General features: G+C 55.2%; 1 protein-coding gene across 7 annotated transcripts in view; it reads left to right on the top strand.

Moving 5' to 3' along the window:
- The first annotated feature begins 3427 nt into the window (after positions 1-3427).
- The window catches only part of SLC45A1 (solute carrier family 45 member 1), a 20038-nt gene continuing 6540 nt past the window's right edge, over positions 3428-16925 (top strand). Inside the window, exons 1-6 of one of the 7 annotated variants that reach the window (XM_073903380.1) lie at positions 3428-3549; positions 7708-8128; positions 8724-8816; positions 9023-9118; positions 9283-9507; positions 13747-14486. In XM_073903380.1, the coding sequence (XP_073759481.1) occupies positions 3436-3549; positions 7708-8128; positions 8724-8816; positions 9023-9118; positions 9283-9507; positions 13747-14486 (1689 nt within the window). In that variant the 5' untranslated portion in view covers positions 3428-3435. Of the gene's footprint in view, positions 3550-4579; positions 4600-7707; positions 8129-8723; positions 8817-9022; positions 9119-9282; positions 9508-13746; positions 14487-16925 lie in introns of those variants that run through there. The other 6 variants (XM_073903381.1, XM_025857185.2, XM_073903382.1 and 3 more) reach the window with 6 other exon arrangements.

Below are 16925 nucleotides of genomic sequence, written 5' to 3'. Positions count from 1 at the left end.
CAGGCCCGCAAAGGTGGGGCTCTTCCACCACCTGGTGGTCACCCCGGGATGGCAGGTGCGCCGCGGGCCCTCGCCGCCACCTGAGGTCGGCTCATGAGCCTCCTTTATTGGCTGACCCGCAGGTTTGCTCAGCTCACCGCACTGGGGGAGGAGGGGGTGCGGACGAACTGGGGTTTACTTATTTGTTCCTGATCGGAGCTTTTTCAAAAGCCATCGCCGACTGTGCCCCGCGGGGGTTATCAGGGACGCACCAACTCGGTCACACCTGGGGTAACGCTGAGTCCGATGGGCTCATCTGAACAGTCCCTCGTGTCTGACTTGGTCTCTTTAGGGTACTAACAGCCTTTGGGGTTCTTCCTAATCCTGTCTGGGATGCCGCTCGGGAATGGGCGGGGCTCACGTGACCTCCTGGGATCCTGGGAGGGGCTCCTGGCCACAGACTGGTCACCCAGGGACCCCGGATTTCCCAGGTTCTGCTCTGAAGTCGGCAGGTGCCCTGCCTGGGCCTGTGGATCCCCCTGGGTGTCTCTGCCAGTCTTCACTCGCCTGCTGAGGGGGGGGCGGGGGCTGTCTTTGCACACCCAGATGAAGGGCCGGCCCCCTCCGTGGGGGTGCTGCAGCTTGGCTCTGAGCAGGGCAACTCGAGCCCCCATGCCTCTCACCACACTGATGTGGGGCAGCTGAGTCCAGAACATACTCCTCCCAGCACGGGGTGGGGCCCAGGCTTGACCCTGCGGAGGTGGGGGTTGGGGGGGCGATCGTGGTCCCCTGGACACAAGACCGCCTGGCTCTGCCCAGGGACCAGCGGGGTGGGCTTCTCTGGTGCTTCCTCCAAAGGTCTGTCCCTCTCCTTCCACTTGGGGCCTCCTGCCTCGACCTCCTGACCAGAGGGGGAGATCTCACCCCCACAAAGGGAGAAACCCTATCCTCCCTGAAGCCCCCAGAGGGTTAAGAAAGGAGGCTTCTAATCTTGGAAAGTTCTAACTTTGGAAGGTTAAAAATGGTCAAAGGAGTCTTTTTAAAGTATTTTCTTTCTCCACAATGCCTAGATTTCAGAAAGCCTTTTCTCTTGCTGCAAAATCCTATTTTGAACACCAGAAATGAGCTATTAGCTTTTGTTCGCTTACCAGCCCCCCCCTCCCCCCCCCCCCCCGCCCCCCTGCCCCCCCCCCCGCCCCCCCAAGCTGATACAAGCTAGAGAAGCAGCTGCACCGGCTACTCCCCACACCCACTTCCTCCTCATCCCAGGCAGTGGCCACACATCCTGGCCTCCCTTGCTGCTGGGTGTGTCTTGTCCCTGAGTTGTAGACAATGGCATGTGAGTGAGTGGAATGTGGACCTCTTGCAAGCCTGTCTTGGGCAGAGCCACGGTGGAAGGAGCCTGGGTCCCTGAATGACTGCGTGGAGGCCCCCCACCCAGCAGGAACACCCCTTTGGACTTCACTGGAGTCCCAGAGAAGCACTGATTGCATGAAGCCCCTGAGATGCTGAGGGTTTTCAGTTATAGCTGTGAGCTTTCTGCTAACTGAAGAGCCAGTCATTTGGGTGTAAATGCAAAATAGAAAAACACATTGGTATTTTTCCAAACCATTTCTCCTGTTTGGAGGGAAAAATAAGGTAGAACCAGTTATCAGATGGCTCATTCTCCTCCACCTGGCCAGAGACTACCGCTGAGACTCCTCCAGGCTTCAGCGGGGACCCTCTCCCCACCATCTCTCCCTGCCTGGGTTCCCCTCCGTCTCTCCCTGCCCACCTTCCAAGGTGTGCCTGCAGTTTGCCCCTGTGTGCTGATTCTCCCAAGGACCATCTCTGAGCTCCAGACCCTGATCTCTAGTGGCCTGGATGCCTCACACACGTTCTGTCCCAAAGCCAACCTGCGACTATCACCCCACCAGCCAACCTGCTCTTTGCCCAGTGAGTCAACCTTCCTTCATCCAGGTGCTCTAGCTGAAAACTTGGCACCTCCCTCCCTCCTTCCCACACCCCTTACCCTCAATCTATCAAGTCCTGTTGCTTTTACCTCCCAGATGCCTAACCAATCCACACCTCATCCCTCTGCCCCCCCCCCCCCCCCGCCATCCTCTCCCACCTGGACCATTCTCTAAGCTCCTACCTGGTGCACTCACCTGGTCTCCTGGTCCCCCCCAACCCATTTTCCACTCTGAGCTCTATGATCTTTGCAAAATATGAATCCGCTTTAATGCCATCCACTTCCCTGCATCAAACACTTCTAAGCTTCTTGTTCTTAAAATATGACAGCAGCCCATGAGGCCTGATGGCTGGGCCCGGTCTGCCTCTCCAGCCTCCCCAGCCCCCACTCACCCCGGCCTCTGCACCCCAGCCCCACTGGTTCCTCAGTCCTGCACTTGCCATGGCCTCTCCTGTCACAAGAGCTCAGCCCATGCTGACCCCTCTGCCTGGAACACACTGCCCTCCTTACTCAGCTTTAGTGTGCTTCCATGTGTCCCTTGTCCTCAAGGAGCACCCGACCCTCCCAGTGAGATCAAATTCTCCCTATTATAAACTTTCACAGGGCCACATGCTTCCCCTTGTAACATTTTCTGTGGTTATAATTTCACTACGGGATATCTATTTGCTGTATCATTATTTGATTCAACCCACCTCACTTCTACCCCAGACCCTTTGCACTTGCTCTTTCTTCTGCTGGCATGACCTTCCCCCAGATATCAGAACGGCTAGCCCCCTGGCCTCCTCCTAGTCTTTCTTCCCATGTCACCTTCTCCGTAAGGACTCATGAACAATCTTATTTAAAACTGCAATGCCACCCCCTCTCCAGCCCCACACTCTAGCTCCTTCTCTGGGGAGTTACTATCTTCAGGCACGTCACTTATCCATGTTATTTGTCTTGTTTAATGTGTCTCTCCCCCTCTACAATGTGGTGCCACAGGGGAGGGAATTTTTGTGTGTTTTGTTCATCGCTATATCCCCGGTCCCTAGATCGGTGTCTAGCATAGAGCAGGCCCTGATACATATTAGGGGAATATGTGAATGCAGTCTAATAGTTCTAGGTTGGGCCAACTTATCCGTTTTGTATAGCGGGCACAGTGCCTGGAGCTTTCGGTGCTTTTAGGAATTGCCAAGAATGAGTGCATTTCTTTTAAAATCGGTGTGGGGGTGGGGTGGGGATGAGAACTCTTAGGCCGCGGAAAATATTTGAATACATAGTGTTATCATGGTCGTCCCTAACCAACACATTCGTAAACGAAAACTGTAACCTTTCGGGTGGCGGGGGGAGTGCCTAGGGTCCGCTGGAAGTCAACGGTGGGCCTGTTTCTGGGGCTTTCGTGGCAGACCCCCAGCGGCGGGAGGGGTGCGGGCCGCGGCGGGGCGGTGCCGCTTTAAGGATGCTCTGCGGGTACCGGCCGCCGGCTGCGCGGGATGCAGCGTGACGTCACGGCCCCGCCCCGCGGGGTGATGCTGCAGCAGCAGCAGCGGCGGGCCGGGGGCTGCCGGGCGGGGACCCGAGCTGCGCGCGGGCCAGGCAGGAGCCCGGCCTCGGAGAGGGATGCCTCCTGTCTCGACCCACAGGTACCCCCGTTTCCTCCCGCGCCCTCGGCACAGCTGCCCAGCTTCGCGCTGGAGCGACTCGGCGTAGGCCCCCGGGTAACCAGAGTGCCAGGATCGGGACGGGAGGTTGGCACGGAGACCTTTGTTCTTCCTTGATGTCTAACTAATTGACCTGTAAATGGAGCCCCCGGTGTCGCCCCCTGAGTGCGGAACCCTCGGCCCAGAGGAGGTAGTGGCTGGGTGACGGATTAATTTCACCCTGGCTGGGAGGGAGAGCACACACTGGAATTTGCCCCAGGCTTTCGCTGTGCTTCTTGGCGCCCGAGGCCTGATCCCGGGTCACCTGGGCAGGTGTCATCAGCTTCCGGTTCGCCTCCTGCCTGAGGCTGAACCCTCCTGATGGCATCTCTGTCAGCATCCCAGGATTAAGTTTAGGATGAGTTTATGGCCCAGGGTTTCTGCTCTCTTGACACGGTTGAAACAGGAGGCTGATGGCAATTCAGTTCATTCTGATCTCATCAACAAATAACTTCTCAAATTATTTCTGAGGTTATCATACTGTTTATGTTTTTCAGCTTTTATGGGGAAGTAGAGTCAGGTGCTAAGGAAACCCAAGTTCAATGTGCACCTGGCCAGGGTCTTTGGGATCCATTGGTTGTCAGGGAGAGAGGCGGGATTCTGGAGAGCAGAAGTGAGGAATGGGCCCCGATTCAGTAACCAGCGCATTAAATACACCCCTTCGGGTCCACGCAGCCCTTTGCTGGAGTGGACCTTCAAGAAGGTTTTCTTGAAATATTAACTTTGGGAATTGTTGGAAGGGAGAGTGGGGAAGGGATGTAGCCCCGTGGGACCCCAAATTACACGGGCATTGTTTATTTTTATTAATCATTTGCGGCTTAAACTTCCCATACCACTTTGAGGGATTTGTTACGTGAAACATCCTCTGTATTCGAGAAACACAGTGGGCACAGCATAGAAACTTTGTGGGTCCAGCCACATACATACTTTTTTTTTTTTTTTTTGGACTGAATTACTACTCACAGAGTGTGATCCGGATGGCAGGATGGTCTGGTAAATATTTGTATTTGTGTATTAAAATGCTATTTCATTATTTTAAATTTCACTTTCATTTTTTATAACATTCAAAAATGAATTTTAAACATTCTTCTTAGAGTAAACTTTCATGGACAGCTTTTAATAAATGTATTCTTGAAATGAAAATAGTAACACTGATCCCCCAAGTTGAAAATGAACCCTCTGGGAAGCCTTTCTGAAGTCCAGGTTTCGTTTCTGGTTTAGATGCTGGGTGGTAAGGCAGGGGTGTGGTGGTCTCCCTTTTGCGAGGGCAGGATGAAGGCTGTGTTTGAAAGCCGGGGATGGTGGGCAGGTGATGGTGAAGTGGTCACATCACAGTGGAGACATGGGTTAACCACATAGTTCATTTTAAGTAGGGCCAAAAAGGTTCCCCTTTGCAAAAGTATGCTCCCACCGTATGCTGTTTAAATCTGAAATACTTCCAAAGTGGGCCATGGTTCTTCATTCTAAAACGAAAGGCAAGGTTTCTAATGCCCTGCCCTTAAGTTCACTTTATGGGGATAGAATGCTGATAGGAAAGAGCGGTGCCCTGTGCAGAAGGGGCGAGGAGCAGGTAGAGAGGCCGAGAGGGAGTAGCCCCTGCGGTGGGGGTAGGGCCGTGACCGGACAGGCGGGGTCAGGTCAAGCTCTCCCACACACCTGTGCTAAAGGTCTTCCTTCTCACTTTTAAGGGGGTGGTCTTATTATGTGGTCTTCCAATGGGCACTTTATTTCTGTGGTTTTAATGAATGAGTGAAGCTCCAGGGAATGCTAACAGCCTCCTGGGTTTTTGAAGGCAAGACTGGCCAAAGAAAGATTTTTCTGGAGTATTTACTGTGGGCTGAGCTAGAACAGGAGGAACAGAACCAAGAAGTTTAGCTTTTTTTAAAAAATTTAAGTTTGACTTCATCTTCATAAATGAATTATGGGTTTTTAAAAAAATATTTATTATTTAGGTTAGAGAGCGTGTGTGTGGTGGGAGGGGGGAGGGCAGAGGGAGAGGGAGAGAGAGAGAATCCCAAGCAGACCCTCTGCTGAGCACGGAGCCTGACACGAGGCTCAATCTCACGGCCCCGAGATCACGACCTGAGCTGAATCAAGGGTCGGACGCCTAACTGCCTGAGCCACGCAGGCGCCCCTAGTTACGTTTTTAATGAAGTATACTTTGCCTACACAGTTCTTAGGTATATCTGTTCTTCTTTTAGAGATAGCATGGGATTTTTCTAAGGTCACAAGATAAGCCATCTTATCGCCACCTGTCCAAGAAGTAAGAGTAGACTGGGTCTCTGGGTGTGTCCATCCCTGGCCTCTCGGTATGAAATCCATCTCTTAGCAGTGGGGCCTGGAAGGCTCAGGTTAAGCATCTGCCTTCTTGCTCAGGTCATGATCTCAGGGTCCTGGGATTGAGCCCTGAGTTGGGCTCCGCGCTCAGCATGGCGTCTGCTTCTCCCTCTGCCTCTGTGTTCTCTCTCTCTCTCTCTCTCTCAAGTAAATAAATAAAATCTTAAAAACAAAACAAAAATCCTATCTCCCAGCAGGGCCACAAGACCCTTCGTAGTCAGCTAATCCCTTCCCAAGGGCCTCATCTCTCACCCCACTGACATGGCGCCCAACTGTTGCACATACATCTCCTTTACACAGGTGCTTCCCACTGCTTAGAACTCCTTCCCTCCACTTTCCACCCAACTCAGGGGCAAGAACTTTGTCTTTCCTTTATCTCTGTGACCTTGGTGTCTTGGTACTTAGTACTCAGCCAAATGGGAGGATGGGTGTGTAGGTGAATGGATGGATGGGTGGATGCATGGGTGTTTGGAAGGGTGGAAGCGTGGGTGGCTAGGTCAGAAGAGGAGTGGGTGGACGTGTGGTGTGGATGTGGAGGGATGGATGGGTCGGGGGAAGGCAGAAGGAATGGAGAGATGGATGGGTTGGTGGGTTAACACAGTGCTCTGAATCCTGCTGGGGCGTCTCGAAAGACAATCACTTCCACCACTGGTGTCTTCCCAACAGAAGGAAGACAGTCCCCGAGGAGATAGGGTGGTGGTTGCGGGGGTGGGGGTGGGGGGCAGTTTAGGACACAAATCTGGAGCGATGAGGCATTTCGGAATGCTTCATAAAGAACTTACGGACTAGTGATAATGTGATGGAAGGTGATGAGTTAGCATCAGAAATAAGGGCCTCATTTTTAAAGCTTAAACGTAATTTTGAAAAAAAAAAAAAAAAGCCTGTGACATTAGGAAACCTATCAGTGTTGGGAATGTCATCTTGGGTTTGGGGCCTACTTCTCAGGCAAGATGTCTATTTCTCACCCTCCCTGATTCTTTTTGTCCCCTGCTTTTTTGGGGGGGTAAACAGTATGCCTATTCAGGGTGTCATCATTGACATGTGGGATTCAGGGTGTTTGGTTTGTTTCTTTAAAGAGAGCATTTTCAAACGCGATCAAAGTCTCAGTTCTCCTGACTTGACTAAAAATTCACTCATCCACGGGGGCTGTAAGGAAAGGCCTGGGATTAAACTCGTGCATCTGCTTTTAGGCAAGGGCCCCAGCCTCCCGGGAGGAGGCGATATAGTGATAGGCAGGGTGACCGCTGTGACTTTCTGTCCCACGAAGGAAGGGCTGTCCCCTGACCAGGCACAGGTGCTCAGGGTGCCTGTAGGTGGGTCCTGCCCCAAGTCTGGTCTCCCCACCTCTCTGCTCCCCTGGGGCAGAGTTCATCCCGAAAATGGGCTGCAAGTCCTAAAATATCCTGGCACCCTTCGGAGCCATGGGGAGCCTAGCTGCTCCCACCTTCCAGGAGGTTCCCTGCCTGGCCGTCCTCGTGGAGCCTCTTTAGGGGTTGGTCCCCTTGAGGTTTAGTGCAGGGACCTGAGGACTGGGGTTGTCCCCCAGAGCAGGGACAGAGCGCCGGCTGAGCCACATCCACAAGCAGTAGGAGCCTCTACTCTGGGGGGCAGCGTTAGACTCTGAGAACTCCTCCCTCCTCATAAGACAAGGATGAGCAGTTGCCAGTCAGGCGGGGGGCGGGGGGGGGGCCACCTGGAAAAACGAACTCTGATGGTGGAGGCCCTGGTGAGTGACTGTCGCCCCTGAACGGGCTTTCCCCACAGGAACACCCACCGGCCCCCCCTACGATGATCCCCCCGGCGAGCAGCACCCCTCCAGGAGAGGCCCTGTTCCCCAGTTTGGCTCCTCAGGACTTCTGGAGGTCTCAGATCTCGGGCTGCTCGGGGTCCGTGACCCGGCATATCAGCCACCGGGCCAACAACTTCAAACGACACCCCAAGAGGAGGAAGTGCATTCGCCCCTCCCCCCCCCCCCCCCCCCACACCCCCTGTCCGATCGAGCTGGTGGACTTTGGGGACGTGCACCCCCAGAGGTCCTTCCGGGAGCTGCTCTTCAACGGCTGTATTCTCTTTGGCATCGAGTTCAGCTATGCCATGGAGACCGCGTACGTGACCCCAGTGCTCCTACAGATGGGCTTGCCCGACCAGCTCTACAGTCTGGTGTGGTTCATCAGCCCCATCCTTGGTGAGCCCCAGCTCAGCCCCGATGGCCAATGGCCTCCAGAAACCTCTGGAAGCTTCCAGAAGCCTGAGTTGAAGCGGCTAGGGGGTCCCAAGGGGACAAGGGAGGAGCAAGAGTTAAGTTTTGCTCATTAGTTTGGAGCTGTGGGAGAGAGAACACAGGTAGGGTCTCCACACCCCGTATTTTAAGTGACTTTATCTAAACCAGACCACACGAGAGGCATTTCACCGACCCCCAAGGATTCCCGCCATCTGATATGGAGCTATCACTGGAGGATCCAAGCAATAACGCTTGATGTGTTTTGGGTCTGGGAGGTCCTGGAATTTCTTGGATTCCCCAAGGAAGGTCATGGCTGCTTAAGTGCCTTATAGGGGCCTAAGTAGAAAATGTGGGCAGAAGCTGAGCTATTCCAAGAGTCCGTCTTTTGTTTTTCTAGCTCAGGGTTGCGTACTCCGAGTTTCATCATTTATTCGCTTGACGCCCTGGGACGTTTGGGTGCAGGTGTTTGAGGGCTGTGACGAGGCTGTCTCTGTCCAACGCGGGGTACGGGGTAGGGTGAAGGGACCCCAGCAGTGACCACTGGCCTGCTCTGTTTCAGGATTCCTACTGCAGCCACTGTTGGGTGCTTGGAGTGACCGATGTACCTCAAGGTTTGGAAGGAGACGCCCTTTCATTCTTGTCCTGGCTATAGGTCTGTTGTTTTGGAACTGAAATAAAGTGGAAAAAAAAAAAAAAGTAAAGAAAAGGAAAAAAGGCCCCAACTGCTTCCTCTTAGCAAAATCTAAAAGAATGTTGACCAAAGCAGTGACGCAGATAATTTCACGGGCATGGTGGCAGGGAGCACCCCGTAACCCGGCCTGAGTTAGCTGTGACAGTCTATCCCTTTGATTTTTCCAGAACGGGTTAATAAAGCGTATGTTATTCCTGCCCTGCTTGACAAAATAAAAACCCTGATCCAAGCAAAAAAAACAAAAACAAAACCAAAAAACCATGGTGAGTCTGCAGGTGACTTTTCCAATGGGCTGTGCTTGAAGTTTGGTTAAAAAGGAATTCTCAGGGCCCTAAAGGTTCTAGACTGAAGCGGCCAGCTGGGCGGGGGGGAGGGGGGGACAGAGCTGCTCCGCGTTTCCTTGGCGTGACTTTTGCTCTGTCCACAGGGGCATTGCTGGGCCTCTCGCTCCTGCTCAATGGCAGGGACCTGGGCACGGCGCTGGCCGACTCGGCCGACAACCACAAGTGGGGCCTCCTCCTCACTGTGTGCGGGGTGGTGCTCATGGACTTCAGCGCTGACTCTGCGGACAACCCCAGCCACGCCTACATGATGGACGTGTGCAGCCCCGCCGACCAGGACCGCGGCCTCAACATCCACGCGCTGCTGGCAGGTAGGTCTCCCCCCCCGCCGCGGCTGTGGGGGGCTGCGCGTCCCACTGTGGGCGCTTCTGATCGCCCTGATGCAGAACCCGAGTTATAAAACTCAAATATACGGGGGCGCTTGGGTGGCTCAGACGTTGAGCGTCTGCCTTCAGCTCAGGTCATGATCCCGCGGTCCCGGGATGGAGCTCCCCCGTCGGGCTCCCTGCTCAGTGGGAAGCCTGCTTCTCCCTCTCGCTCTGCTGCTCCCCTTGCTTGTGCAAGCTAGCTCTCTCTCTCTCTGTGTCAAATAAGTAAACACAATCTTTAAAAAAAAAAACCCTCAACTATAGGGGTGAACACTGACGTGATTGAAAATATATATTTCAGACGATGTAGTTCAGCAGCACTATGTAGTGTTGATCTGTGCACACACGTGTACGAACTGTAGGGATAGCTACCTATGTGCATGTGTAAGTCTCCGTGTGTATGATTCTGCGTGCGCCTTATTCTCATAGTTCGAGGAGTTACTTTCTACCAAGTCACCACGAACCCTGAATTGGCCAGAGCTCAGTCACCGCCCCTGGGAAAAGGACAGGGTTAGGCAAGGGCCCCAGCCTCCCTGTGAACCTCTGGTCCCATTTTCATCAACCCCATCAGACCCTAAACTTGTTTTATGTGTTTCTGATTAAAGACACCTTCGAAAGTATATCATGGGTTCACTAATATGGAACGTGTGGCCAATGCATGGCATGTGCCTGAGCAAAGCTTATCTGACACACGTGTTTTCTTTATAAGACACGGCACAGCCTCCTGGGACCTCCAAACAAGAGACGGCGGGGCATCAGCTCTACACCGTTTTAAACGGTGATGTCAGCCCCCCCCCCCCCCCCCCCCCCGCCGCGGAGAAAAAAAGGCAAAAAGCCTGCAGAAATGTGGCATCATATAGATGACAAAAAAGTTGGCTGTCCACAGTCTTGAGGGTTGAAATAAGAAGGCAGGGCATCGCCTTGTTTGGCCTCAGCTGGGGCCTAGTGCGTCGGGCAACTCCAAGTGCTTGCTCTTCTGCACATAGCTGAGTGTGACTGCGGGTGGAGTGCGTATTGACTGGGGTCACGGACACATTTTAGCGAACAGGTAAATGGGCACATACAGAGTCTGCATATGATGAGGAGTCACACACATACGTGCCACGCGCACACATACACTCGAGTCGTGCTTGCTGCAAACGGGAGAAACGTGCCTATGGAGCTGAGACACGAGGCAGGAACGACCACAGAGCCACAGAGCCTGTGCGATGAGCAGAGGGGAGAGGTGTGGAGCGTGAGGATGATCCTCAGTGAGCACGCACTCGAACACTTCCAGAGAACTGACTGCGGCACAGGACGAGAATTCAGTATGATGCTTGCTTTTCCAAGTAGTCTCGAAAAATCAGTACTTTCAGCTTTCTTACACAAAACATGTACCTTGTGCAAAATAAAATGGAATCAAACAACCCCATTTCAAATAGCATCAGGAAGTGTTTCTAAAGGTCAAGGGAAGGACGTAACAAGCCTGGCGTCTGCAGGCCCTGGACGGACAGGCGGGAGGCCAGGGCTCCAGGGCCGGGAAGCCAGAATTGGTCTGGGCTTTTCCTCCTGTTCAGTGTGTGACCCTGGGCCAACTGCTCAGTCTGTCCAGTCCCAGTTGCTTCTTCTAGAACATGCCACTGCTTGTCACTATTTACACACATGCATGGTTGGGGGGCAGGGAATTTCTGCAGGGGTCTCGGCCGGGCCAGTGCTGGGGTGTGGAGGGTAGCAAGGAGGACCCCGTTTTTTACCTTATAGTCTTCTGTATTGTTTCTTTTCTTTTCTTTTTTTAAAAGGTTTATTTATTTTGGAGAGAGAGAGAGAGAGAGAGTGCGCACAGGTGCACTAGTGGGAGGGGTAGAGGCCGAAGGAGAGAGAGAATCCCGAGCAGACTCCACGCCCAGTGCGGAGCCCGACCTGGGGCTCGATCTCACCACCGTGAGATCCTGACGTGAGCCAAAATCAAGAGTCAGATGCTCAACTGACTGAGCCACCCAGGTGCCCCTCTTTTCTTTTTTTGTTGCGTTAGAATACATATAATAAAAAAATTACCACCAATTTTAAGTGAACAGTTCGGTGGCATCAAGCAACATTCACATTGTGGTGGGGCCGTCACCACTGGTCCACCTCCACCCCCAACAACTTTCTCATCTTGTAAAACTGAAACTCTGTCCCCATTAGACACTAACTCCCCATTCCCCACGCCCAGCCCCCGGGCTCCCACCGTATACTCTCTCTGTCTCTGTAACTTCGACAGCTCTGAGTCCCTCATATGGGTGGCCTCATGCAATATTTGTCTTTGTGTGACTGGCTGATTTCACTTCCGACAATATTCATCGCTGTTGTGGCAGGTGTCAGAAGGGCCTTCCCGTGTAAGGCAGAATAACACGCCATCGGGCATAGAGGTTGTCTTGCTTGTCCATTCTACCTGTTGATGGACACTAGGTGGCTTCCACATTTCAGCTAGTGTGACTCAAGCTGCTATGAACTTGGGTGTGCCAATGTCTCTTCAAGACCCTGCTTTCAGTTCCTTTGGCTATAAACCCAGAGGTGAAGTTACTGGATTGTACAGTAATTCTATTCTAAATTTTCTGAGGCGCCTCCACACTGTGTTCCGTGGTGGCTGCCCCATTCTACACCCCACCAGCCATGCACAGAGGCCCTGATTCCCCCACATCTTCGCCAACACTTGGTATTGTCTCGTTTTTTGATACAACCCATCCTCATGAGTGTGAAGTGGGATCCCACTGTGGTTTGGGTTTGCATTTCCCTGATGCTGAGCATCCGTCCCTTCGTGTGCTTCCTGGCCACCCGTATGTCTTCTTGGGGAAAAAGAGACACTAAATAGATACGTGAGTCCTTTGCCCATGTTTGAATCAGGTTGTTTGTTTCTTCGAGGCTGAGTCGATGTACCATTTCTTTCCTGTGAGAATATATTTGCTTCAGTAACTGTTTTTAAAAAAAAATGGTTAATAAAGGTCATCTCAAATCTGACCTTATTTAAGGGCCACAAAATAGCAATTGTGTCTTCAGAAGAGGCGGGAGGAAGCTCACTGGGAGCGTGGAACGTGGGAAGTTAAGAATACTAAGGGGGGGAGACATGAAATTCAAAGGCCTGTAAGGACAGTCGGGGACAGACGAGGGAGTTCTAGGGGGAAACCGTTAAGTAAGTGGATTCAGGGCCACGTGCCACCTTGAGGGGTCCGTGGAAGGTTGAGCTGCGTGTGTCTGAGCCCAGGCCTTGCCACAGACGTTGCTATTTAAAAGCGGCTGGTTCCCCCCGAAGCGGAGGGTGGCCAGATCGCATGAGCTGTTTGGATACAGCAACAGCAGGAGTAAACGGAGAGAACTCGCCTCCCAACCAGCAGATGGGCTCGAAATGCAGCTGAACTCAAAATAAGATAAGGCCGCAGGCCCGTGGTGTAGCAGGGAGGGGGGCCGGGGGTGCTGGGGACGTGGGAGCGGGCGGCGGGGAACAGCACTCTCTCTGGAGCTAAGTGCACGCGGCGCTGCTGGCTGGGGGCAACGTGGCACCACCCTCATTTTTACACCGTGCTGCATGAATCAGTTTGCCATTTACCTGTTCCCCGAGGCCGGGGGATGCAGCGAGCAGGAGCAGAGGGCTGGATCCGGGCAGCCCTGTTGTTTCCTGCCGGCTTGCCGACCCGGAGAGCAAGGGTGGCCGTCCTTGGTCACCACTGGGGGTGACTCCTAGTGGTGACCGTGCATGAGGATGAGGGCATCAGGCGAGCAAGACCGGGGTGGCCATGAGAATTCCTCCCACCCCCTCCCCCCCACACACACACGTGTGTGGTCCACGTGTTGGAGATGAGATCTTCCACATTTGCCCAACACTGACATTGGGGGCCTGGGGCTCCTCGAAGGGGGCTGTGACCCCGTGTAGACATTCAGTAGTCCAGCAAGGCCGTAAGTGGGACAGACGTGGACGGGCAGGCACCATGCCACTTGCTCTGGAGCCCGGCAGCAACGGGCAGGAGAGGGGGCCCCCGAGGCGGCCCCCTGAGAATCCCATTCTCCTTCGCATTTTTGCTGGGGTTTAAGAGGGCCCGATGCCGGATCTGGATCCCCCCCCAACAGATTTGGCCACCTGAGTAAGACACAGAACCACGACTCTCGAGGGCCGTCCCCCTCCCCCTGCCTGCTGGAGGTGGGGGGACTTAACCCCGCTTCTCTCCGCAGGCCTCGGAGGAGGATTCGGCTATGTGGTCGGGGGCATCCACTGGGACAAAACCAGCTTCGGAAGAGCCCTGGGCGGGCAGCTGAGGGTTATCTACATCTTCACCGCAGTCACCCTGAGTATCACCACCGTCCTGACCCTGGTCAGCATCCCTGAGAGGCCCCTGCGGCCCCCCGGCGAGAAGAAGGCCACCATGAAGAGCCCCAGCCTCCCGCTGCCGCCCTCCCCGCCGCTGCTGTACGAGGAAGGGGCCGGCGAGCCCCTCCCCTGTCCCCCGGCCACCAGCCTGTACACCAGCTTCTCCAGCCCCATCTCGCCGCTCAGCCCCCTCACGCCCAAGTACGGCAGCTTCACCAGCAGGGACAGCTCCCTGACGGGGATCAATGAGTTTGCCTCATCCTTCGCCACCTCCAACATCGACAGCGTGCTCATCGACTGCTTCACGGGCGGCCCCGACCCCTACCTGGCCATCCCGGGCAGTGCCCCGCGGCCGACCATCAGCGTCAGCTTCCCGCGGGCCCCCGACGGCTTCTACCGCCAGGACCGCGGCCTCGGGGACAGGCGGGAGGGGGCCCTGGCCGCGGGCCCCGACGGGGACGTGCTGAGGGTGGGCTCCCTGGACGCCCCCAAGCCGCGATCGGCCGGGATCCTGAAGAGACCCCAGACCTTGGCCATCCCGGACGCGGCCGGAGGGGGGGGTCCCGAAACCAGCCGGAGGAGGAACGTGACCTTCAGTCAGCAGGTAAAAGCGAAGGTGGGGGGTGGGGTGGGGCAGGGGTCAGAGGGCATCGTGTGCTGTCCCCCATCATGAGTTAGATGGAGAGATGGGTTGTCGCTCTGGAAAGACCTCCCGAGCCCCTCCTGGGGCAGACCAGGCCTGCGTGCGGGGGGAGAGGCTGCGCCCGCCCAGGACGGCGCTCAGGGGAGTCTGTCGGGGGCCCCTCGGCGGCTTAGCGCGCTGGTCACCATCAGAGGGACACTCCTTTGAAAGGCGGCCACATTTGCCCCCCGGTAGTTCATTCAGGCCCAGAGGTTCCTGGCGTGAGTTTGTCAGGAGCAGCCTTCTCCCGTGTTTCTCCCCGTGGGCACCGCGCGCTTGGGCGGTGTGAATGTGGCACCGGCAGAACTAAGTCTCCCCCAGGGACAGACACCCCACAAGAAGGCCTGGCAGATTTTCTGGGCCTTCGTGTCTGGCCTCAGCCAGCTGTCCCAGAGGCTGCCTCTAAAAGGCAGTGCGAGGCATGGTCTGTGCAGGTGAAGAAACTTCCGGAAGCCTGTTTGTGTTGTATTTCGTGTAAGTCAGATTGGCTGGAAGGCCGCCAACTGGCATGTGGAACTTTCACCACCATCAGAATCCGCTCTCTTGAGGAGGCCACCTTCAATAAAAGAAAGGCTATGTTGTCACTTGAAGCAAACGGAGCAGTTCTGGGGCCCACCTGCCCTCAGGGGGGTCACAGGGTGAGAAAGGGTTCCAGGGAGAACTTGGAGTTTCTATAAAACCGTGTGGCCCCGACGGCGGCCCGAGGACGGCGGGGAGCTCGGAGGTGCGGCCTGCTGCCTTACCCGGCCTGTGGCCGCGTCTCCCCGAGACCTGAAGCCACCCAGGCCGCGGAGGGTCTGCTCCTCAGCCAGGCGTCCCCCCTCTCTGCGCCCAGCAGGACTGACGGACGCCCGGTTTCGGGGGAGGCTGACTGGAGACACATACATTTTGAGGTGGCTGCTCCTTTTCTCTCTGGTTGAATCCTCAGGGGCGCCCGTGTGTCTGGTGCGCCCTTCTCTGGGCGCGGTGGCTGGTCATCCCCGTGCTGCCTTCACCGTCTCTTGAGAGTGACTGTCCTCTGGCCGGGGCACCTCCTGGGCTCAGGTCTGGAAAAGGTCTGAAGAACCAAAACTCACTAGAGGGTTAGGCAGTCCCATTACCGTCGGAAGAAAGAGATTTCTCTAAGGGCTCCAGGGCATTAGCCTCGTCCGCTGATGACATCAGAGCGCTCGCCCGACCTTTTGTCAATAGCGGGTCATCCTAGGCTTCGAGAAGCAGTTCCTTAGTTATGGTTGAAACTCTTGTTTGAATCCTTTCTTCTAGGTCCATTGCTCAGTAGAGTATCATTTATGAGCCAGCTCTTTTTTTTTTTTAAGATTTTACTTATTTATTAGAGAGAGAGAGAGAGAGAGAGGAAGAACGAGCACCAGCAGGGGGAGAGGCAGAGGGAGAGGGAGAAACAGACTTCCCGCCGAGCGGGGAGCCCGAGGCGGGGCTCGATCCCAGGACCCTGGCATCATGACCTGAGCCGAAGGCAGCCGCTTAAAGACTGAGCCACCCAGGCGCCCTATGAGCCAGCTCTTTGAGGAAAGTAAAGGTCCTGAGCTACATGCAAACACGTGTAGCCTCACGTGGGCACGCAGGTGTCAATTCAGCAGTTCCTCCGGCGGCCGTGGTGACAAGCTCCGTGGACATGGCTGCCCGTGGGACCAGAGCCCTGGGCTGTTAGCTTCCTCTGGGTCTCCCCACTTGGCTTATCCAGGAGCCGACAACAGCGCGGGCTCCCCCACGGGGCCAGGGCAGCATTCCTTCCTCACCCTTGCTGCTCGCACAATGGTTAACTCCCCTGGCTGGTGTCTGCACCAGCGACCCAGGCAGGGCGACCGAGGAGTGACGCCTTCTCGTGCCAGCAAGGGTTAGCAAACCAGATCAGGGAGTGGGTTTGCCGACGGACTGGTGCTCCTGGGCCCCAGAAAGAACCCTAGCCCCGCGCCCAGGGCCGAGGTCAGTGTTCTTGCTCCCGGCACCTGCTCCGTCGGCCGCCCCAGCCTCCGCGGAGGTGCGAGTCCCACCGGCCCAAGAGAATTGGGAACAGATTCCCCGGCCACCTTGCAAGAAGTCTCTTTGATACCCTGCTCTTACGGAAAAGAAGGGATGTTTGTAACATCTGGATTTGAACCGACCCGTAGTTCTCGTATTTCAAATGTGCCTCCCGTTTGGCAAGGTATCCACTCACTCTCTGTGGCCCAGATCTCTCGTCCCGTGGCCACTGCGTGGGCGCCCCCCAAATGGGGCTGTTCTCGGCTGCTCCAGGTCTGTGATGAGACGACCTAACGTTGGCTCTCGTTCAGGTTCAGGGTGGCGCTGCACAGCCTCTGTGTGTGTGTGTGTGTGTGTGTGTGTGTGTGTGTGTGTGTGTGT

This window comes from Callorhinus ursinus, unplaced genomic scaffold (genome assembly GCF_003265705.2).
Source record: "Callorhinus ursinus isolate GAN/ISIS: 27379988/994484 unplaced genomic scaffold, GSC_fseal_2.0 scaffold18, whole genome shotgun sequence".
NCBI lineage: Eukaryota > Metazoa > Chordata > Mammalia > Carnivora > Otariidae > Callorhinus > Callorhinus ursinus.
Note: the sequence above shows the minus strand (reverse complement) of the source record. Positions and strands in the feature narration are given on the sequence as shown.